Below are 22,874 nucleotides of genomic sequence, written 5' to 3' on the forward strand. Positions count from 1 at the left end.
GTTGAGATAGTGAATTGGTGGGTTTTTGTTAAATGTGAGCCAAAATCATCGCAATTAAAAGAACCAAAGACTTAAACTACTTCAGTATGTGTGCATTCAATTTATTTAATACACGAGTTTCACAATTTGAGTTGAATTACTGAAATAAATGAACTTTTCCATGACATTCTAATTTATTGAGATGCACCTGTATAGAATATCTCAACTGCTTGATTGCTCTTATCGTCACAAAATGTAATCTATATAATCACCCAGCTCTTATCTGCTAAATGTGACTTGAAGATATTGAGATATTAAAAACATTTAACATCATGGTTTTCTGTAAAGCTGCTTTGAAACAATGTGTATTGTAAAAAGCACTACTAATAAACTTGACTTGATCTCAACATTTGGCAACAGACTGATGAGGGCAGCACGTTTAATAAGAGTCACATTTCTCATTTCTAATTATTTGATTCTGTTTAAAAGACTCATTATAGAAAACTTGAATCATTAAAAATGTTTACGTTTCGTATGATTCCTATCCCTAGCCTTAGTGTAATAAGCTAGTTTAAAATTATTCTTTTTTTTACATCTTATACTGTGAGCATTGCATTTTTAAGAATGCTTGTCAAGATCAAATAGTTCGGTTCTTTTGCAGTCTGCCCATTGTTTTTGAACACAAGAACATTTTCTGCATGAATGCTCCCTAATGCACGTGTCTAATAGTCTTATTGTTCAGTGCTTCCTTAGGCCAGTAGGTCACCACTGATTAGTGGGTTTCGAAAGCATGTAGTTTTGAGCATCACACATAATTTTGATGCATTAATTAATTACATGTTTTGACTCTGCAGAAATCACCTCAGACAGAGAGCTGCACTGACAGTGGGGCGGAGAATGAAGGAAGCTGCCACAGTGACCAGCTGAGCAATGATTTCTCCACGGATGATGCCGTGGACGAGGGCATCTGTCTGGATAACACCAGCAGCACAGAGCGGGTGCTCAAACCAAAGGTCACCCCATGTCCTCTCTGAACCCAAACGCTGAAGACGTATTGAACTATAGAAGATGAAATATGAACATGCTTTTTCTTGTCTCCTTTATAGAGCTCCTTGACCTTTGAACTCTTCTCAGTCATGGTGCATTCTGGGAGTGCTGCAGGTGGGCACTACTACGCCTGCATCAAGTCCTTCAGTGACAGCCAATGGTACAGCTTCAATGACCAGCACGTCAGCAAGGTCAGCCAGCTACCATCAGTCTTAAAGGAATATTTCACACGGAAAGGAAAATATTGGGTCTCATTCACTAATAATTGTGTGGATTATTCATTCATACATATATATATATATATATATATATATATATACACACACACACACAGAGGAGAACTTTTCACGAAAAAAATCAACAGATTTGTTATTAACGTAATTGTAACGTTAATTAATTTAAATTGTTCTAAATAAGCATCCAAGTGCATTCTAAGGGCATTTCGTACAATCTTTCAACTATGTATTACTTTTCTTTATTTGTGTCCTTTTTGCTGCTTGACAATATACATTTATTCTATTTGTAATTGGAGGGTTGTAATACAGGGTTGTAATTTGTGTTGTCACCATCATGTGTGCATTCCAGATCACGCAGGATGACATCCGGAAGACATATGGCGGATCCTCAGGGAGCAGAGGCTATTACTCCAGTGCCTTTGCCAGGTGTGTGAAGCCTCCTTACATTTGTGATCTCTGAGATGCCATATAAGACCATTGTAAAACACATTATAATGTAAAGTATGTTATAATGCCCATTTTGATCAAATCTTCTACTTTTACGCCCCAACAGCTCTACAAATGCATATATGTTCATGTACAGACTAAAAGACCCCTCCAGGAATGCAAGTAAGAAGTGGAAATTTACATGGATTGGATGTTGTTAATGAATTAATTTTCTCGGTATCAGAAAACATTCCCAGTGATCTCGGTCCCTCTCTGAGATTCTGGAATGTAATGGACTCTGTGTGTGTTTGCAGAATTCCTGGAAGTGGAGGACTTCCCAGAACACATAAAGAGACTGATGCAGCGAGAGAAAGAGTCTGAAGAACAGGAGAAGAGGCAAAGAGAGATTGAGCGCAACACATGCAAGGTAAACTGCATGAAGAGATTTGGACTCTGTTCCAAACCCTAATGAGCTGCCTACATAGACAGCATTTTAGGCATTTAGGTGCACTTTTAATGCAAAAGCTGTTCCAAACAGAATTTGACCTAAATTAGGTATAATTTAAGGCAACATTACATGTGTTAAGCCACAAAAATTTGATGGTGGTTAGGGTCAAAGGAAATACAGGTAAAATTTTTGCACTGTAAAAAGTATTTTTCTAAGTTGTAAATAAGACATATTGGAGTATGTTTTACAGGAAAATCCTGACTTTGTGTGGTGCGCTTTATTGACCATTATGAGGTTTCTTGATATTTAGATTGATGCCTTAAAAGACCTGTGCAGACAGTCTGTGTTTAGAATAGAGCCTTATTATTCTGCCCTATTCCATTAGATCAAGCTATTCTGCATGCATCCAGTGAAAATTATGATGGTGGAGAATAAGCTAGAGGTTCACAAGGACAAAACTCTCCGAGAAGCAACAGAAATGGCATACAAGGTGAGTAGGGCCAGTGCAAAATAAAGTTATATTTCACCTCTGCATCAGATTGCCTGAGTGTCTCTTAATTTATCACTGATTGTTTCCTTGTGTTTGTCTGGGTGCATTGTGTGATTGTCCTCTGGGTGATCAGCTGATGGATCTTGAGGGAGTGGTGCCACTGGACTGCTGTCGATTGGTCAAATATGATGAGTTTCACGAATATCTAGAACGTTCGTATGAAGGGGAGGAAGACATGCCTATGGGTCTGCTGCTCGGCGGGGTGAAATCTTCATACATGTTTGACCTGCTCCTGGAGATCCGCAGGCCTGACCAAATGTTCCAGCCCTACAAACCTGGAGGTATCTAGTGGGCAGAACATTTGCAATATACATTTTTTGATTTTTTTCAGAGCCCATTGCAGTGCATTCTGTTATTGAATATATATGCAATCCGTTACAAAAAAATGTGTATACTTTGTTAATTTTAAGTAAAAATCAGTGTACTAGTGGTGTATGTGTAATTGTACCATTTCAGTTTTGCTTTAAGAGTAGTTTAACAGTAGTAGATTTGAAATACACAACTAGTTTACAAGTTTTATCAAACTTACTGTTTATTTACTACTTATTATTTTATGAAAGTATACTTTGAAGTATACTCTCAATTAAACTAAAAGTCAAATAGTTTTTATACTGAAATTATACTTCTAAGTTTTCTTTAAGTGAACTTAAGTCCTGCCTTATTGCCAATTTTTAGCGATCTTTAGCTGACCTACATTTTGGAATGGCCTCCAGATCGTGAGCATACCTGTGTCTTACAATTCTGTTCCAAAACCTGGAAGAAAGTTTAACAAGTGTTTAAGATCCTTCTTGAAAGAGAGATTTTTGCTTCATTGTCCCTTAAGTTTGCCTGTTTCTATAAGATGCTCTTGTTTATGCATAGGTTTTCGTGGAGAGCTCAGACTCAACGGATCATCAGGCCGTTTTCACTGACTCTGTTTTGTGGAAGCTCCTGGATCGGCACGGGAACACAATCAGACTGTCTGTCTCCTTGCCCGAGCAGTCGCCAGGCTCTTTGGCCAATAGAACTAATTGCCCCAAAGCTAGCGCTGACTCTGAGGACTCTTTGGAGGGGGCGAAGGGCAGCAGGAAGTCAGTGGAGGCCATTCTTGAAGAGAGCACAGAGAAGCTGAAGAACCTTTCTTTACAACAACAGCAACAACAGCAGCATCAGCAGCAATCCTCCAGCACCAGTGACAGTCAGAAGAGCTCAGAACACAGCGACTTCGAGCACATTGAGTCACCAGCACAGGAGCCGGATGCTGCCTCGCAGTCTTCCCAGACGGAGAACTGCACACGGGCCGCCTCCGACACGGAGAACCAGTTCCCCTCTGAGGATCGCTCTGACTCGGACGCCAATAACGACCGCAGCACCAGCTCGGTGGACAGTGACATCCTGAGCTCCAGCCACAGCAGCGACACGCTGTGTAACGCGGACAGCGGCCCGCTCCCGCTGGCTAACGGCCTCGACTCGCACAGCATCACCAGCAGCCGGCGCTCCAAAGCACACGAGGGGAAGAAGGAGACGTGGGACACGGCGGAGGAGGACTCTGGCACGGACAGCGAGTACGATGAGCACGGCAAGAGAAAAGCTGACTCCCAGTACCTGTACTTCAAAGCAGAGCCATACTCTCAGGAGGACGGATCTGGAGAAGGACAGAAATGTAAAGTCTCTCTGATTATTGTTTGATTTAGGAGATCTTAGTCAGGGTGGAATGAAAACAAGCAGAGTGGGGTTTGAAATAAATACTTGCCAAGTACCAAATTTAAACCGAGTAACACTGGTCCATTATAGGGCTGCACTATATATTGAACTAAAATCGTTATTGCGGTATGGCGCAGAAGTCATTTTACGAAGGCTGTGATTTAAATGAACACAGTGCATTTTTCATTAAATCACATCCTTTGCAATTTGACTATCCCGTTAAGGTATGTTACGATAATAATTTTGTTTATATATCGTGTATATAATGCAGCACATATTTTTATTCTTTAGCAAACGGTCAATTTAAAAGCTTCACAGTTTTATGTTAACATTTTATGTTAAACAGACATTAACATTTTTAATTATGAAAATATTAGTTTTGTAATTTTATAGTGTACTATAAAATAAAATTGTTTAATTACATGAAATTTTATAAATACATTTCCAATAGTACATTTTTCAAGTTCATCCCAAATCAAAGGATGGGTCGCACTCAAAAAAACAACAAAAAAATAATGTTTAAAATTTGTTTTATTTTCAGATGCAGATTCTATCCAACAAAATCACCTCAAACTTTCTAGATTGATTAGTTTTTTTTCCAAATATAACCTTTCAAGTCAATAGCTGAAACTTGCTGTATTTTATCATATCGCAATATATGTGACCCTGGACCACAAAACCAGTCATAAGGGTACATTATACAAGCAATAGGATAGGGCAATATTTGGCCGAGATACAACTGTTTGAAAATCTGGAATCTGAGGGTGCAAACAAATCCAAATATTGAGAAAATCCCCTTTAAAGTTGTCCAAATAAAGTTCTTAGCAATGCATATTACTAAACAAAAAATTAAGTTTTAATATATTCACAGTAGGAAATTTACAAAATATTTTCATGGAAAATGATCTTTACTTAATATCCTAATGATTTTTGGCATAAAAGAAAAATCAATAATTTTGACCCATTCAATGTATTTTTGGCTACACGGCAAGAGAAAAGCTGACTCCCAGTACCTGTACTTCAAAGCAGAGCCATACTCTCAGGAGGACGGATCTGGAGAAGGACAGAAATGTAAAGTCTCTCTGATTATTGTTTTCAGAAAAACAAAAAATATTGCAATGCCAGTTTTGTTTCCAATATTGTACAGCCTTAGTCCATTGGATGGTAACATTTTGAAAAACTACAAGATTATGGTTTAAATCTAAGGATGATTTGACCCCTTTTTTTTAATCAGATGTTAGTAAAACCAAAGAGAATCAAACCGTTAAAGGGGTCATATGATCATTATTTTGTGTATTTGGTGTAACAGGCGCAAAACTACACACTTGAACAGTTCATATCAAATACTTAAACTAATAACAAAACATACTTACAGTAGCTGATTCAGAAGCGCCAGATTGTCATAGCAAAGTCAGAATTACCTCTTTGGTTTTGAGACTTCAGTCTTTGCAACTTCAGGGATAGGGATGTAACGATTAACCGCGAGCCGGTTGAAAATTGATTCAAATATGTGACTATTTAAATCGGTTGAGATGCTAAACAAATCGCTATTCATTTAGGGGTATGAGTTTATATGAATGTGTGTCTGAGAGGAACTTACTGTCTTTAGAAAAGTTTAGATGGTATTTTTTCCTTTCCTCTTGCCTCTGTATAATGCATATTAAAGTTCATAAGTGCAGTGCTGCTTTGTTTAAAGCGGAAACCAAGGAAACGCTTTAAGCGCCACCTGCTGGCAGAGCGTGAATCTGCGGCTCATTCAGCTCTGCTGTTTCATGCAGATATTTTTATATATAGTTTCACAAAACTGAAGTCAACACATTCTGTTTTTGCTTCAAATTTCGAAATTATACAATCTAATTTAGATTAAAAACTGCTCGTGTTGCATGTATGCAGCATCTTTGTCTGGGTCATGATTAAAAGGCAGTGGTTGCCTCTAATTTTAAAAGAAAAGAGCACAGACAAAGCCTTATTTTGTTTATATGAAGAGATTTCTTTTGTGTTACTTATTTATTTAATTTGGAGCTTGTTTTAAAATTTCAATTTAGTTTTGTTATTTACATTTACATTATATTTCAATTTGGTCATCTAGCAGACGCTTTTAATCCAAATGAGGACAATAGAAGCAATCAAAACCAACAAAAGAGCAATAATATGCAAGTGCTATATTATTATATTTTAGTGTTATATTTCAATTTCACAAAGAAATGTGCAGCATTTTGTCCAAGCAATAATAAAAGGACACATTTAATTTATAATTTGTCTTAAATCTCATTTTGTAAAAAAATACAATAAAATCGTGAATCAAATCGAATCGTGAAATCAAAATCGTGAATTGAATCGTGGGATCTTATCTATGCACAATCAGCTTGTAACACTCCAAAGAGATCTTGAAATCGCATCATATGACCCCTTTAAACTAAAGGCTAACCATACTAAAGCCAGTGAACTGTCTTAGGCTGGTTTTTGAGCCAAAAAAAGAAATAAAGTAATTCCTGTATCAGATAACTGATCCGTATCTGATAGCTGAATGACAGTCAGCGTTGTTGACTTACACATATGTAGTGGAAAAGCAGCTAAATAGTATCCTTGTCAAAAAATAAAATAATCACTCCAAAAAAAAAACATCTGTTTCTGTTGAACCAAATACACTACCATTTAACAGTTTTGGGTTGGTAAGATTTTTTTTTTTTTTGAAAGATGTGTCATGTTCTCAGAGGCTGTATTTATTTGATCAAAATACAGTAAAAGTAATAATATTGTGAAATATTATTGCAATTTAAATGGACTATTTTCTTTTCAAATATATTTTGAAATGCAATTTATTCTGTGATGGCAAAGCTAAATTTTCAGCATTACACTACAGTCTTCAGTGTAACATGATCCTTCAGAAATCATTTTAATATGCTGATTTGGTGCTCAAGAAACATTTCTTATTATCAGCATTGAAAACAGTTGTGTTGCTTAATATTTGTGTGGAAACGTTTTGATCAATTGAATGCATCAGTGCTGAATAAATGTATTAATTTATTTAATACAAATCTTACAGACCCCAAACTTTTGAACAGTAGTGTATGTACTTAAAAACAAGAAGTTAATGTTGCTAATATGATGACTGTTTCAGGTTTACTTGTCCATGTTGACAAGAGGATCACACTGGCAGCATTCAAACAGAATCTAGAGCCATTTGTTGGTGTCCCCTCCACTCAGTTTAAGGTCTTCCGGGTTTATGCCAACAACCAGGAGTTTGAGAGTGTGCGGCTTAATGAGACGCTCTCTTCTTTCTCTGATGACAACAAGGTGAGATTCTGTCTTTACTTTCTCCTATCCTAGCTTAATATACAAGGACAACTATTCTTGCAAATCCATTTAATGCCACTAAAGGAGCATAAATGACACACTGCATTTTTATATGCACTGCTGCTCTGCCGTTGAATAGATCACGATTCGATTGGGACGTGCACTGAAGAAAGGAGAATACAGGGTGAAGGTGTACCAGCTGCTAGTCAATGATCCAGAGGTGAGAGACGAAAAAGTTTGGAAATGGAGGTGCATTTAGTTAATTCTGCAGTGGAATGAGTTTTCTGAAATTGACCAAAAAAGATGTGTGTGCACATGTAACATGTATTTTGTTTTGACAGCCCTGTAAGTTCCTTTTGGACACTGTGTTCGCTAAGGGCATGACTGTTCGACAGTCTAAGGAGGAGTTGCTGCCTCAACTCAAAGACCAGTGCAAACTGGACCTCAGTATAGATAGGTAAGCCCGTATCAAACATTTTAGATTTTTCCTTCTAAAGGCCCTGAAATACGTACAGCGATTTTATCGCTCTTTGCAACAAAAATGACAGCCATGAGACGTCAGAAGTTAAAACCATCTGATCACAGCAATGTGGAAATGTTTACCCGAGCTCTGCAATTTGGCACTCCAGTCGAGTCAAGTCATTTTTATTTATATGGCACTTCATACAATAGATTGCTTTAAAGCAGGGGTAATCATTTTGAGTTCTGAGAGGTCCAGTCTCTAAATTTCATTCCCAGCTATGCTTGTTTCAAATAGTTCTAAATTTCGATCTGGGTACCATTAGTACTTCGTAAAAAGAAAAAATCCAAAACACTCAAAATATCCTCAATGAAGATATTGGGCCCTGACAGCCAAAGCAATGATGTCTGAGAATTTTCCTGCCAAAAAAAAACAATTCCTAGCTGGGGTCCATAACTGAACTATTTGAGGGCCCCTGCTTTTAAACAAGCATCTTTATAGTATTTATTAAATATGGGGGGAAAAAACAGTGTCACTGTTGCTTTCAATTAGAATGACAAATTCAAAATCTACTGTGAAGCAGCTCCAGTGTGTGTTTATTTGCATCTGACCTCAATGGACAGAATGGAAGAAATTAACCGCACCAAAGAAGTGCTATTCTGAAAGTGTTCACCAGTCTGAGCGAACTTTTCCCAAATATTTGCTTTGGCTAGCTGTTTTGAACTTCTGAAATAGACTTTTGGCTCGATTTTGTTAGAAATTACATCACACAGGTTCATTCTTCGATTTCACTTGAAGCATATCGGGCCCTTAAGGTCTACTTATGCTAGTCAAGGTCTTTTGCACCCAAAAAATTCATGATTTTTCAACTATGTAACAATCTTTTGTTATGATTGACTTATATTTTAGCATGTGAAATAAGTAGCCATGCTTACTGAATAAACGGTGTATACATGTGGCTTGTTAACATATTCACGCATTACCTTTTTGCCTTTGCAAAATCACAGACTATGAAACAAGCCATTTTTGCAGTTTAAGGGGTGGTCACACTATACTTTTATTACATTGACTTACAACCATATTCATATGAATGCTGTGGACAGGGATTGCAAACTTGTGTGCATTTCACTGCAGTCCAAAGTACAATTTTGGTGAAATACGACATGCAAATTTGAATCATGTGTGACCAACAGAGGATTGATATGTCATGGCGTGACCTCTTGGCTGAATTAAAAGAATGCAACTTTAAATCTGCTGCAGTGTTTCAGCAAAGTAGAATAGGTTGCATACTTTTACATTTTGGATGTGTTATATGTTCAATTAAGTTTTATTTAAAAAAAAATGTTATTCAAAACTTACCATGCTAACCATCTGGAATCTCGGTTTTCTTGTGCTTGGGATGGCTGTTGTTGTCACAGGCCTGACTCATGAATATGCTGCAGCAGTTTTGGATGCACATCCACCTTCTGCATGCAGCAGTGACGCATCTCAGTGCTTCACTGCAGCAACTGACCACTGACTCACAGCAGAGGAGGATTAATGCCTCAGAATACTAACAAGATGATTGTTGCTCTGTTGTGTCACAGGTTTAGACTCAGGAAGAAGACCTGGAAGAACCCAGGCACAGTGTTTCTGGATTATCACGTCTATGAGGAGGACATCAACATCTCCAGCAACTGGGAGGTGTTCCTAGAAGTCCTTGAAGGTGAAGACTGTGGCCATCAGGGTTGTCATAAATATTCTAGTTCAGTTGCCCATATATTTTGTCATTCATTGATTTCCTTGATTGTAGAATCAGAGCGGATGAAGTCCATGTCCCAGTTGGCGGTTCTGACCCGTCGCTGGTGCCCAGCCCAGATGAAGCTGGAGGCCTTCCGGGAGGTGGTGCTGGAGAGCAGCAGTGTAGAGGAGCTCAAGGAGAAGGTCTGTGGAATATGAAACACTGCTGATGAATGCTAAGAATTCCCAAACTTGTTTTTATCTTCAATTGAGTGCTAATTCTGTTCCCTCAGCTCAGTGAATTGAGTGGAATTCCTCTTGAAAATTTGGAGTTTGCCAAGGTACGGCAGTCTTTGCGTTTCACATTTGGTTGAGTTTCAGATGCTTTTTTCAGAGTTTCCCCTCCTGCAGTGCTTCAGATCTGATTCTCTTGTTTCTCCTACAGGGACGAGGAACTTTTCCTTGTGACATTTCAGTGTTGGAGATCCATCAGGATTTAGATTGGAATCCTAAAGTCTCCACCCTCAATGTCTGGCCACTCTACATCTGTGATGATGGTGCCGTGATCTTCTACAGGTAAAGCCTCTTCCTTTCATATATAAAGTTGATTACTAGTTTTTTAAAGTAAGGAAATTGTATTTTGAGACATAATATGGGCAAAAAGACAGACTTCAACCAGACAGTGAGTTGTCAAAGACTAGTTTAGCTAGTCCTGTGAAATGGTTCTATATAATACTATGGTATATTCTTATTTTTATTTAATTGAATTATTTCTTTCTGGTTTTAATGTATTTTTAAATGTTAAAAGATAATTGCCAATTTTCAACCAGCTTTGTATTGTTACAATGTTGATAGTATACGTTTTTGTTACCCACACCCAGATATCCCTGTTTATTTGTCAGCAAAAAGTCCTCAAAAAGCGTCATCCGGCTGTCTTGAAGCCCTAGTTAAAAAGCTTATAGAAAATCTGCCGAGGACCAAGTTCGGAGACCCCTTAAATAATTCGTTACTTTAATAATACTACCTTTAATTTAAACATTAACAGTGCTATTAAAGTGGAAGTGAAGCAGTCAGTTAGTTTAAATTATTTAGTAAGCTGTTTTTCAATTTTATTTAAAAAAAATTGTTACGCTTTTGGAGCAAGGGTGCCACCATCTTGCAATACCACAGTGTGTGACGTCACAGGGTTGGTTTGCTCCGTTGGCCAGTTTAGTAATATAAGCATTTCTTTACTTTTTGAACACACAAATGTTTTTTTAACACACAAATGTTTTTGGTTTTAAGCATAATTTGGTTGAATATCCAACATTAAACTGTCTACATCACGAAGTTTTGATTGTGGTATCCCAAACATTGTTTTCATCATGCGAGGCACAATGTGATGTAAACAAACAACGCTTCATACTATATCATTCATATCGCATCTTAGTGTTATGTCAGACCTTTCAGACATATTTGCATCACACTGGCTCGTTCACCATTATTGGTATCGTAACATATTTTATGTTCACCTGCAAATACAATAGGGACTATGCGCAACAGACTTCTGTATTCTGTTAACCGAGTTTTGTTGCTTCCGGTTCAAGTGTTTTGCAAATGCTTCGTTAAATATGAAGCAGTTTTACTAAAGAAGATGCCTTCAAAGTAGATACATCACATATGCAGACTGATATCTAAAAGTGTTTTTATTTTTATTCTTTTCACTAACATTTAGATATAAAAATGGAATAAAACGCCAACCATAAAAACAGCTAGCTAGTTTAACTGATTATCTTAAAAGTCCATAGATATCGCTATTATTTATTATGACTGTTAGCACGTTCTCCGACAAGCAATGAGACCCGTTTTCCAGGTTTGGTCAGGTGACGTTCTACACATATACCCTATTAGTTTAGCTGCTGTTAACATGACACTAAAACTAACCACCTATCTGAAGGATCGGGCTAGTGCTGCTTCCTCAAGAATGTTCATCATTCTCACGTGTTTTAAGCCTTGCCAGTTTAAACATTAAAGTGTTTTAAGCCATTCAAATGCAAGACGGAGCGAAAGAGATTTCAATGCGGCACTTGCGCACTGTGATAGATCGTTTCTGTGCGCACGCATGCAAAAAGCCGCAGCTCAGACAGCACGCAAGGACCAGATTGAGTTCTCTTTCACATCTTCTTGAGCAAATGCACACAACTTCTTCCACCCGTAACGGTATTACTTAGGGCTGGGAAAATAAATCGTTGAATCGAGAATCGAGAAATTATTCAACATCGATTCTGAGATTTTCCAAATGCATCGCGATTCTTTCTTGAATCGATTCTGAGCTTAGTTTTGAACAGCAGATAGCACTGCATGCTTTACAAACGGCCGTACTCTGCTTGTTTCCAAATCCTTACACACACTTGAACCTGAAATAATCATTCATAAAATTCGAAAAGGTTGAAGCGAATTACAAAGGTGTTCACAGTGGCTGTGTTTACATTAATCTCGCGTCATAAAAGCATTCTGAGCTGAGGTGAAATTACACGACTCAGCCGAACGCACAAGCGCTCTTTAGCACTCTTCTTCATGAGCATTTGAGTGTGCGGATAAAAACTAGATTAGAGTGCCATCTTCTGTTAAAATCTAAGCTCAGAACTGATTCCAGAGGAATCGCGATGCATTCTGAAAATCTAAGAATCGATCCATGAATCGATTCTGCATCGATTTATCGTCCCAGCGCTAGTATTACTGCTCGGTACCTTCGCTGCATTGGCTCATGCATAAGCAACTGGACTTATTATGGGCTCAAGAGTCCTTTCAAGTTTGTCTTCCTTCATTTCAAAACAAGCATGTGTTCAAAAAGTAAAGAAATGCTTATATTACTTCATTGGAGCAAACCAACCCTGTGACGTCACACACTGTGGAATTGCAGCATGGCGGTGCCCTTGTTCCAAAAGCTATAACAAAACATCCTTTTTTTTCTTTAAAATGATTACAATAAGCTTGTTTGTTGTGTACTTTTTAATTAAAGTAAATATCAATTTACTACATAATGTAAACTTGACTGACTGCTTCACTTTCACTTTAAAGATAAAAGAAACATTTAGATAAACCGACTAGTCGTCTTAATCAGTATTTCACTAGTTGCTTGTTGGTCATTTAGTCAACCATGCATTCAATAGAGTTTATTTTCTACGTCCATCTCTGCAGGGACAGCACCGAGGAGCTCATGCAGCTGTCTGAGGAGGAGCGCAATGAACTGATGAAGAAGGAGAGCAGCCGCCTTCTGAAGATGGGCCACCGGGTCAGCTACTCCCCCCGCAAAGAAAAGGCCCTCAAAATTTACTTAGACGGAGGGCCCACCAAAGACCCTGGGCAGGACTGAGACGGGGAGGAAACTATCCTTCCCTATTTTCTATCTGGCCTGCCCGCTGCAGTGTAGCGCTGCCTCGCCAGCGACCCTGGCGTTTGGGCCCCACGTTGAATCAACGTCACCAGTGCTGTCCAGCTGACGCTCTCTTCTTTGAGCTCCAGAACGCATAGCGTGGCTCCGAGTACAATTGTGCACCATAGTTTATTGTACTGTAAAGTTTAAAGGGAAGTGCAAAAGCCATTTCAAGTTCAAAATCATTCAGATAAATCAATTTAATAATACAGAGATGGGTGCACTCGTTAGAGGAAAGGGGGCAGTTTGGGAGATATTTTATCGCCCTCTTCATTTCTTTCATCAGTTTGCACTCTCAGTGCACCATCTCCATTGATTTTCACCCCGTCGTTCTGCATTTGCTGTTTGTCCATCACTCACTCTCTGATTTTGAGATGCGATCAAATTCTCACGTTCTCAACGTCCATCATCCCGAGTCTTTTCAGCACTCGAGCACAGCGCCTAACGTATCCAGCCCCGCATCTTCCATTGCATAGAGCTCTTCAATCAACTCCAGTCATAGTGACACTTTCACTTGAAATTTTGGGTATGATGCTCTCACTTGAATATTGGGATATCTCTCCTTTTGTTTATTTAACACATAGTTGTGAAATTAAATGCTTATTTTCTGGCTGAAGAGGTTCTATTCTTGCAATTCATGCTTCCTTTTGTGTGTGGGTGTTGCCCACTGACTGCTGAAGCTCCACCCACTTTATAGGGAGCTCCGCCCCCTCTCACTACACTTCCTACTGGGGCTTTTGACACTGGTACATATGAATTTGCAAGGCTTTAAGAGTAGGGCGATATGAATCAAGTAGTGTGCTTTGTTCACCCGATTCATTTTTTTGTTGTTTTTTTCTTGTAAATTATTTCACTACAGACTGATGACGATGTTAGGTCTTGTGAGTGACTTTTAATGGCCCGCGTTTTAATTTTTTTGATCTGTACTCGGCGTTTCTTTTTTCCATTTAGACATGTCTTGTGTTTCTTTTTCATTTTTTGTTTTTATTTCTGCACAATGTGAACAGAGCCTCTTGGTTCAGATGTGGTGTGTGTGGAAATGCTTCTCTGCTGTTTTCGCGTAGTTGGAAAGCAGAGGGTGCAGACGCCCCACTGAATGAGCGCCAGTGTCAGGGCTCGACTGAACCACTGCAGGTTTCTGGGCTTCTAATGCTGCCACAAGCTGTTCACAGTAGTCTTGCCAATACTGAAATAAAAAGCAACAATCAGTCTCTGTCTGCCTGCTTCCAGGTTGACGTATATGAAGAGCTCATATTTTAAGGAAGAATATGATGTTATTTTATGGCAGGGGTGGCGAACGTCAGTCCTGGAGAGCCGCAGCCCTGCAGAGTTTTGCTTCAACCCTAATCAAACACACCTGAACAAGCTAATCAAGGTCTGAACGGTTACTAGGAAGCTACAGGCAGGTGCGTTTTAATTAGGGTTGGAGCTGAACTCTGCAGGGCTGCGGCTCTCCAGGACCGGAGTTCGCCACCCCTGCTTTATGGGGTCATAAAAGGAATCAAGTTTTGCTTTATTTTATGAAATTATACTAGAAATTATATAAAATACTGTTTGCATACTATAACCTACAAAACAGCATCTATTTAAATTAAAGTGATAGTTCACTCAAAAATAAAAATGTTGTCATTTACTCACCCTCAGGTTGTTCCAAACATGTATTTGTTTTTCTTCTGTTGAACGTAAAGGAATATTTTTTTGAAGAATGTTGGTAACCAAAGAGTTGATGGTAGTCATAGACTTATATAGTATTAAAAAAAAATCTTTGGAACAACTTGAGGGTGAATAAATTGACAATTTTAATTTTGGAAAATAGTTCATTCAGAAAGAGTAATTTCACGTGTGAAGGTGGTGTTTGCGTAGTTTTAAGGTGTGGTCACATTAGCGGCATTTCATGCAAAAAACGCCCATTGTCTGTTGTTACTTTAAAACTAAGTGGCTTTTGTTGGTCAACATGGCAAATACACACGACCAACTTGAACCCGTTGCAAAATCTGCAAGGGGAAATCTTTGCCGTTTTGTGAAATTCCCAATGGCATGGATGGATTCCTATTGAAATGACTGCATTTGACCTGTGAAAATTCACCAAATGACATTAAATGTGGCTGCAATTTTAAGATGGATGTCACATTAGCAACATTTTGGTGAAATTTCGTGGGTAAAAAAATGTCCATTGTCTGTTGTCAATAGTGTAGCCATTTATGAAGCACAGCTCACACAGTAGTCATTTTCAGACCAAGCCACTTTTTTTGTATTGGTCAACACAGCAAATTCACATTACCAACTTGAACGCATTGTGAAATCTGCATGGGGAAATCTTTTGCTCTCATGTGAAATTTGCACAGACGGTAAAAGTGACCACACCAAAAAAAAATGTATCGTGACTAATATAAGTGGATCTCAGGGGAAAAATTCAAAACTGTCATAAATGCATACTTCAGTTCAGATTATATATATATATAAAAAAAGATAACACATTCATGTTTTCCAAACTTTTATTTTCTGGAGCGAGTTTGTGTTTTATTACCTGGGGAAATTACATGAGGTTTCTTGTATGGGTGCGTCACTTTGGCTGCTACACTAAACTAAGATGGATTGGCTCTCAAGATAAATGGTGAAAAAACTACTTTTGACTGGTAGTGTATAAATATGAATATATTATTTAAATATGTACGTATTTATGTCATGTTAAGTGAAAACATTTCTACCCAAGATGTTGGCACTGCAGGTCACCGGCACATGGGCAGTGCTTTTGAGGACCCTCCGCCTTCAAATCCCATGACCGATGCGCTATCAGGTGATTGGCTGAAATGATACAGCGCTCACGTTCTATTGGCTTAGAGTTGCAAACTGGGAGCAGCAGGGCTGAAAATTGAAAGCAAGTAGTTAACAATCTGCATTATCCAGCAGGTGCAGATCAAGATGTTAAACAGAAAGCATAATAATCATATAATGCAAATGCTCATACCTTTATGGTAGGCACAGCAGAACTCCTTCTTGCAATCACTCTGGGACTGACAGATGGTTCCTGCGTCTCCCTTTGTGCCGTCTGCACACTGACCCCACACACACAGCTGTCCCACACAGCATTCCTCATCTTTGGTACACGTCTGAAGGAGATACAGGACATAAAAAGTCTTGAGACAGCGATTCAACTCAAAATATTTCAGCATACATAGTTCATGCATATAATTTAATTATGTAGGTATTTATGTCATGTTAAGTGAAAACATTTCTACCCAAGATGTTGGCACTGCAGGTCACCGGCACATGGGCAGTGCTTTTGAGGACCCTCCGCCTTCAAATCCCATGACCGAAGCGCTATCAGGTGATTGGCTGAAATGATACAGCGCTCACGTTCTATTGGCTTAGAGTTGCAAACTGGGAGCAGCAGGGCTGAAAATTGAAAGCAAGTAGTTAACAATCTGCATTATCCAGCAGGTGCAGATCAAGATGTTAAACAGAAAGCATAATAATCATATAATACAAATGCTCATACCTTTATGGTAGGCACAGCAGAACTCCTTCTTACAATCACTCTGGGACTGACAGATGGTTCCTGCGTCTCCCTTTGTGCCGTCTGCACACTGACCCCACACACGCACCTGGAGCAGTGAGCATATGATCGGTGCATAGGTGTATTTGTCTACACCCCCACATTTAAGCTGATGTTTTAAGTGTTGGGCAAAAAGCTTTATTTCCCTTAAAGGTGGGGTAAGCGATTTCTGGTAGCCAATGTTGACATTTGAAATCACCAAAACAAACACGCCCCAACCCCAAAAGCGCTTTGTCGCGTCGTCCAGTGTGCTAGACAGACTTTAGCTGTTGCGGTGCAGACACGGTGTTACTCACCTATCGAGAAAAAACAAAGCAACCTCGGCATCTCTCCAGCGCTGGAAAGCTGATCCGATATTTACACAGGCCCTACTTCTTGCTTTATGCCTTCTTTTGTTCCGCAGATGTTTTCCTCTTTTGTTTTTTTATCCGCCATCTCTATCTTTCTGTCGCTCCGCTAATGTCCGTCCTGTGCACTGAATGCTCTCTCCTCCACATCATGAGTAGACACGCCCCTTACTGCTGATTGGCTACAAGTTTGTTTTGCTAGTCAGCCCGAATCAGTTTTCTAAAACGGTTTTGAAAAATCACTTACCCCACCTTTAATGCTCCATTTGACTCCTTTTTCATCCTGGTTCATAAATACAGTGTATATATATATATATATATATATGTGTATATGTGTGTGTTTTTTAGTTTTTTGGGGGGGGGATTTCATCTAGTTTCAATAAACTGTTCTGTTAGAAAATAAAACAGACTATTATTGCATGTGTTAGGCTTTAAATGGTTAAACACATTTAACTGAAACATGCAACAACCTCAGGTAATGTAACAGGTCGTTCACTTTACAGGAAGAAAATGAATGTGCAAATAAATGTTATCAAAAGAATGACCTCAAAATGGATTCATTATATTTCCTCCTATACTACATCTGTCTACAAACTGATTTGTGCTTTTGGTTTCTTCTGTCTGAGCTTTCTGGATGGCTGGAATTAGTGGATCTAAACTGTCAAATGGATCCGTGAAGCCTCAGACGAGACCCGTTGATTATCTGGCGTTATCTTGCCTTGTCAGCTGAAGATCCAGATCCCTGCCATCTAAAAGAGCAGGTCAATACACAGCAGACAGCCTCATTTCAGTCAGATGGGAAATTAAAGCTGAGGAAGAGTATTCCTCTTCCTGAAAACCATTCCTCCTGACGTCTCTAAGAAGATGTGTGCAAATAAAAGGGCTTTGCTTGTGGCAACGTCTGGCTGAGCAAGATAAAAAGAAGGGTTTTTCAGACACAATTAGACAGAAAGATAGATGGACAGACAGACAGCTTACGTGATCAATGCTGTTCTCTTCATCTCTGGGCTGTATGGTTGTTGAGTTGTGTGTCACTTCGGTTGAATTGTCTGTTGTCTGGGAGTAAAAGCACAGAAATCTATTTAGCTACTGAGATTATCATGCATTTATCATGATAAAATGCACAGAATGATGGGAAATTAATTTGAAATATATTTAGACACAAAAATAAATAAATGGACTCAAAATAATGATTTGAGTATGTGAGAAGAAACTGGAGAATGACAAGAAATAACGTGCGTGTCTAGGAAACCGGTTGCCTACGACAATATGACTTATACAGTTAAAGTTCCCATGCAGTTACTAATTTTATCCCTTAAAACTCATCTCTGATAATCAAAATGGCATATTTAGAACCATTTGTGAAATTTATTTCATGGTAGGAAACTGACTATTTCGTCTTTGGTATAATACAGATTTAAAGCAGCACTATGTAACTTTTGGTGCTCTAGAGGTTAATAAACAAGAAGAAGAGCTGCTGTGCTGTAGCCTCAAATTTTCGGCATGTCTAGAACAATTCTTACAAGTACAACACGAAGTAGCTGGACGCCGCGGACAGACGCCGAACGTGTGCCTACACTCATAGAAAATAATGTATTTGAATTTTAAAGATGTGGCGCGACGCTGCGCTTCTCGTCTGGTGCGCGACCGCCTGAAACGCTGTTTTTTTTTTCACGTCTGTGCCCAAGCGTCTTTGTTTGGGCTTCTGAAAGCGGATGATGTCAGGAAACAGCGGTTGCAATTTATTTTTTAACTCTGTCCCTGAGCATTATAACCCCAATTTGCTATTGTGTGCTGCGCATTTTACTGAGGACAGCTTCCACAACATGAGGGAGTACAGTGCCGGATTCAACAAAAGCTTTTGTTGAAAGACGGAGCAAGGGGGCGTGGCAGTACTGAAACACCATCTAAGCTGTTTACCAATCACAATGCACTGGGACAGCTAACCAATCACTACACATTTTGTTTTTCGGGAAAGGTGGACCTTCATCAAAGCCGGAACTAATCGAGCCGTTTGTGCCAGGATGGGAAGAAAGGTATTGTTATAATGTAAATTATGTGAAAAATAATGCGTTTTTCGAACCACCAAGCATGACAGCATGTTCTAGTACACCCCCAAAACAAAATCAAGACTTTGTAGAAGAGCATAATAGGACCCCTTTAAGGAGAAAATGCTCAGCGATGATGTTGACTGGTGAATTTGCACATGGATTGTTAATAATATATTAAAAGTACAGATGTAAACAACGTTCAAAAACTTGATTTTCACCACAGGGGGGTCTTTAAGTGGTCATTATGCCAAATTATTTGACCAATCATGTATTGTGGAGAGTCATATAACTGTAGCCTATTTAGGCTGCCTTATTGAATCAGACTATCTATACCCACCTTATTGATTCTCTCAGCAGTATAAATGGATTGATTCCCAGCTATGATTTCCATACTGTAATTTCGGAGGTTTGCAGAGACGTTGTGTGGATGGAGGCTGGATTTTGCTGTCTCATTGTCCATCTGGAGAAAAAAAAAGGAAAACGCTGCAATAAGTAAAACTGCACCAGATCTACATGACCTGACCCTTAAAAATCACATTAATTGATGGAACTATTCACATAACTTGTGACTATTTAATTTCCATAACCTTTTCAGTTATTTATAACTGGGTAAGGATTTTAAAAATAAAAGTTTTATAGACTGTCCTCATAAAAGAGCAATTCCTAACTGATTAAACATAGTTCTGGGCGTAACGAGAAGCAAAAACTAAAGTATTTTATGATTCGCACAACTTTATATAATTCTTTTTAATGTAAAACTTTATAATGACGTCCCTTACAGTGGGAACGTTTTTTAAAGGTTTAATCAGGGATATTATTGTTTTTTTTTTTACCAATGTTACCTGAAAATACAGTTTTGTGTAGGGTAAGGATTTTAAAAATAAAAGTTTTATAGACTGTCCTCATAAAAGAGCAATTCCTAACTGATTAAACATAGTTCTGGGCGTAACGAGAAGCAAAAACTAAAGTATTTTATGATTCGCACAACTTTATATAATTCTTTTTAATGTAAAACTTTATAATGACGTCCCTTACAGTGGGAACGTTTTTTAAAGGTTTAATCAGGGATATTATTGGGGGTTTTTTTTACCAATGTTACCTGACAATACAGTTTTGTGTAAAGAGGTAAAAGGTCTGTAGGATAGACTGATAATCAATTTAACCATTATGTATTTCTTATATTCACTTTTCAACTTTAATCGGTCATCAGTTCTTTTATATCAGGTTGGTGATAAATGGCAAATTTGTGGGATCTATTTTTAATGTAAAACTTTATAATGACGTCCCTTACAGTGGGAACGTTTTTTAAAGGTTTAATCAGGGATATTATTGTTTTTTTTTTTACCAATGTTACCTGACAATACAGTTTTGTGTAAAGAGGTAAAAGGTCTGTAGGATAGACTGATAATCAATTTAACCATTATGTATTTCTTATATTCACTTTTCAACTTTAATCGGTCATCAGTTCTTTTATATCAGGTTGGTGATAAATGGCAAATTTGTGGGATCTCTGAAGAATAACACCTAACAACAATTCACAGGTAAAACAGTATGAAAAGTGTAGCCTATAAGATTATGAAAAGAATCCTTATTGGTCATAATGCAATATTGGCCCATCTCTGTCTATAAAATAATTGCATGCCATATCTATCATGTCCATGCTATCTAACATGAATTAAGCTGATGGATGATTTTTAGGAAAACTCTGCTCTGATTTGGCATGTGGCCAGTGATGCTATTATTAAAATTAAGCAGCTATTAGTTATGACGGAAAATCATTCTCCAGATCTACTCTGAGAGAGATTCATTAGTGAAGAACAATAATTCGACTGTATTTGAAAGTAGAAAACCTGCTGCACCGCGTCCTCCAGCTTCTGCTGCGTGTCCTCCATCAGTTCCTCCTCCACCTCTCTGAACATATCGCTCAGCGGCGTTTGTCCTTCTTCTACATTTGTTACCATGTTTGAAATGATGTCCATGTCTGTTTTGGATATTTCGGGGACAATTCCATAGACGATGGCCAGGCACAGGCTGAATCCGAGCAGAAACATGTTGACAGCGCGGCTGGTCTCTGAACAGTGCGCGTCGCGACGCGTGCTATCAGAGGAGCTCCAGCTGCGCGAGGCGGGGCGGTGCGATGCGATGCGCATCCACACAAACATTCACAGGTAAAACAGTATGAAAAGTGTAGCCTATAAGATTATGAAAAGAATCCTTATTGGTCATAATGCAATATTGGCCCATCTCTGTCTATAAAATAATTGCATGCCATATCTATCATGTCCATGCTATCTAACATGAATTAAGCTGATGGATGATTTTTAGGAAAACTCTGCTCTGATTTGGCATGTGGCCAGTGGTGCTATTATTAAAATTAAGCAGCTATTAGTTATGACGGAAAATCATTCTCCAGATCTACTCTGAGAGAGATGCATTAGTGAAGAACAATAATTCGACTGTATTTGAAAGTAGAAAACCTGCTGCACCGCGTCCTCCAGCTTCTGCTGCGTGTCCTCCATCAGTTCCTCCTCCACCTCTCTGAACATATCGCTCAGCGGCGTTTGTCCTTCTTCTACATTTGTTACCATGTTTGAAATGATGTCCATGTCTGTTTTGGATATTTCGGGGACAATTCCATAGACGATGGCCAGGCACAGGCTGAATCCGAGCAGAAACATGTTGACAGCGCGGCTGGTCTCTGAACAGTGCGCGTCGCGACGCGTGCTATCAGAGGAGCTCCAGCTGCGCGAGGCGGGGCGGTGCGATGCGATGCGCATCCACACAAACACAAACCTCTTTGTACTGCATCTCTGGCTATACATATTTACTGCAAATGCCAGACATTCAGTGACTGTACGCGAATTTGACATGCAAATCAACTGTGACGCACAATTATAGTCGCCAATATTTTATTTATTTAATTCACAACTGGTTGTATTCCGTTTTTCTTAGTTTGCTGCATTTATTCTATATTTATTTGTGTTTACCTGGATATAGGCCTCTTTTTATGCAATACATAAAACATTTTATTATGTCTTCTTTTCTCAGGCACACTCATTATTTGTCCCCTTATTAACTTTTTTTTTTTAAAGGGGTCATATGATGCTTTTTTAAAGATCATTATTTGGTGTAACAGAATATGTTGACATGCTTTAATGTTCAAAAAACACATTATTTTTCAAATACTGTACATTATTGTAGGTCCTCTATGCCCCGCCTCTCTCAAACGCTTAGTTTTCTACAAAGTCCCTCCTTCCGACAAGCGCAGTCTGCTCTGATTGGCCAGCTGACCCAGTGCATTGTGATTGGCCGAACACCGCAAGCACTCGTCGGAAATGTAACGCCCCTTACCATAATCGCGAGCTTCATCTTTCAAAATAAACGTAAAGACAGAACCCGAAAGGGTTCTTAAACTAATAAGAAAACAGTAGCTGATTCAGAAGCGCCAGATTGTCATAGCAAAGTCAGAATTACCTCCTCTCCTAGGTTCACGAAACGGTCGTCCATAAAATGCATTGCTGTTATGTTGCAAGTAATCTTAAAGATTCCTAAATGCATCTACTTCTGGAAGGCCAAATAAAGTGCTTTTGCTTTCGCCTAGAAACACACAGCGTCTCCCTGACATGCTGCTTCAACACTAACTGCAGTTACTGAAACCAC

General features: G+C 38.7%; 2 protein-coding genes across 2 annotated transcripts in view; one reads left to right on the forward strand and one right to left on the reverse strand.

The window, feature by feature from the left end:
• LOC107562791 (ubiquitin carboxyl-terminal hydrolase 47-like) overlaps window positions 1-14,468 on the forward strand; it is a 42,981-nt gene extending 28,513 nt beyond the window's left edge. Inside the window, exons 11-27 of the mRNA XM_016247513.1 lie at window positions 834-992; window positions 1,086-1,217; window positions 1,612-1,688; window positions 1,816-1,871; window positions 2,003-2,115; window positions 2,522-2,626; window positions 2,760-2,967; window positions 3,018-3,028; window positions 3,548-4,328; window positions 7,491-7,666; window positions 7,806-7,886; window positions 8,008-8,123; window positions 9,713-9,831; window positions 9,919-10,049; window positions 10,139-10,186; window positions 10,291-10,421; window positions 13,026-14,468. Of these exons, the coding sequence (XP_016102999.1) occupies window positions 834-992; window positions 1,086-1,217; window positions 1,612-1,688; window positions 1,816-1,871; window positions 2,003-2,115; window positions 2,522-2,626; window positions 2,760-2,967; window positions 3,018-3,028; window positions 3,548-4,328; window positions 7,491-7,666; window positions 7,806-7,886; window positions 8,008-8,123; window positions 9,713-9,831; window positions 9,919-10,049; window positions 10,139-10,186; window positions 10,291-10,421; window positions 13,026-13,200 (2,619 nt within the window). The 3' untranslated portion in view covers window positions 13,201-14,468. The remainder of the gene's footprint in view (window positions 1-833; window positions 993-1,085; window positions 1,218-1,611; window positions 1,689-1,815; window positions 1,872-2,002; window positions 2,116-2,521; window positions 2,627-2,759; window positions 2,968-3,017; window positions 3,029-3,547; window positions 4,329-7,490; window positions 7,667-7,805; window positions 7,887-8,007; window positions 8,124-9,712; window positions 9,832-9,918; window positions 10,050-10,138; window positions 10,187-10,290; window positions 10,422-13,025) is intronic.
• A 1,486-nt stretch (window positions 14,469-15,954) lies between these two features.
• On the reverse strand, window positions 15,955-21,335 carry LOC107562803 (dickkopf-related protein 3-like). The gene is made up of 5 exons (XM_016247527.1): window positions 21,065-21,335; window positions 19,552-19,674; window positions 18,142-18,219; window positions 16,229-16,370; window positions 15,955-16,125 (listed from the first exon to the last, which is right to left on the reverse strand). Exons 1-5 carry the CDS (start codon window positions 21,263-21,265, stop codon window positions 15,965-15,967), a joined length of 705 nt encoding a protein of 234 aa, XP_016103013.1. The 5' UTR covers window positions 21,266-21,335; the 3' UTR covers window positions 15,955-15,964.
• Window positions 21,336-22,874: the final 1,539 nt, after the last annotated feature.

The sequence above is a fragment of the Sinocyclocheilus grahami genome, unplaced genomic scaffold (assembly GCF_001515645.1).
Source record: "Sinocyclocheilus grahami isolate Dianchi unplaced genomic scaffold, SAMN03320097.WGS_v1.1 scaffold840.1, whole genome shotgun sequence".
NCBI lineage: Eukaryota > Metazoa > Chordata > Actinopteri > Cypriniformes > Cyprinidae > Sinocyclocheilus > Sinocyclocheilus grahami.

Bases quoted from the DNA above. Each gene is read 5' to 3' on its own strand.
- LOC107562803 (XM_016247527.1), bottom strand. From the start codon at position 21,265: ATGTTTCTGCTCGGATTCAGCCTGTGCCTGGCCATCGTCTATGGAATT. The intron at 19,675-21,064 runs GTTTTCTACTTT...TTTTTTCTCCAG, and splicing joins TGGAGGACGCGGTGCAGCAG to ATGGACAATGAGACAGCAAA. The intron at 16,371-18,141 runs GTAAGCTGTCTG...TATCTCCTTCAG, and splicing joins AAGAGAACAGCATTGATCAC to ACGTGTACCAAAGATGAGGA.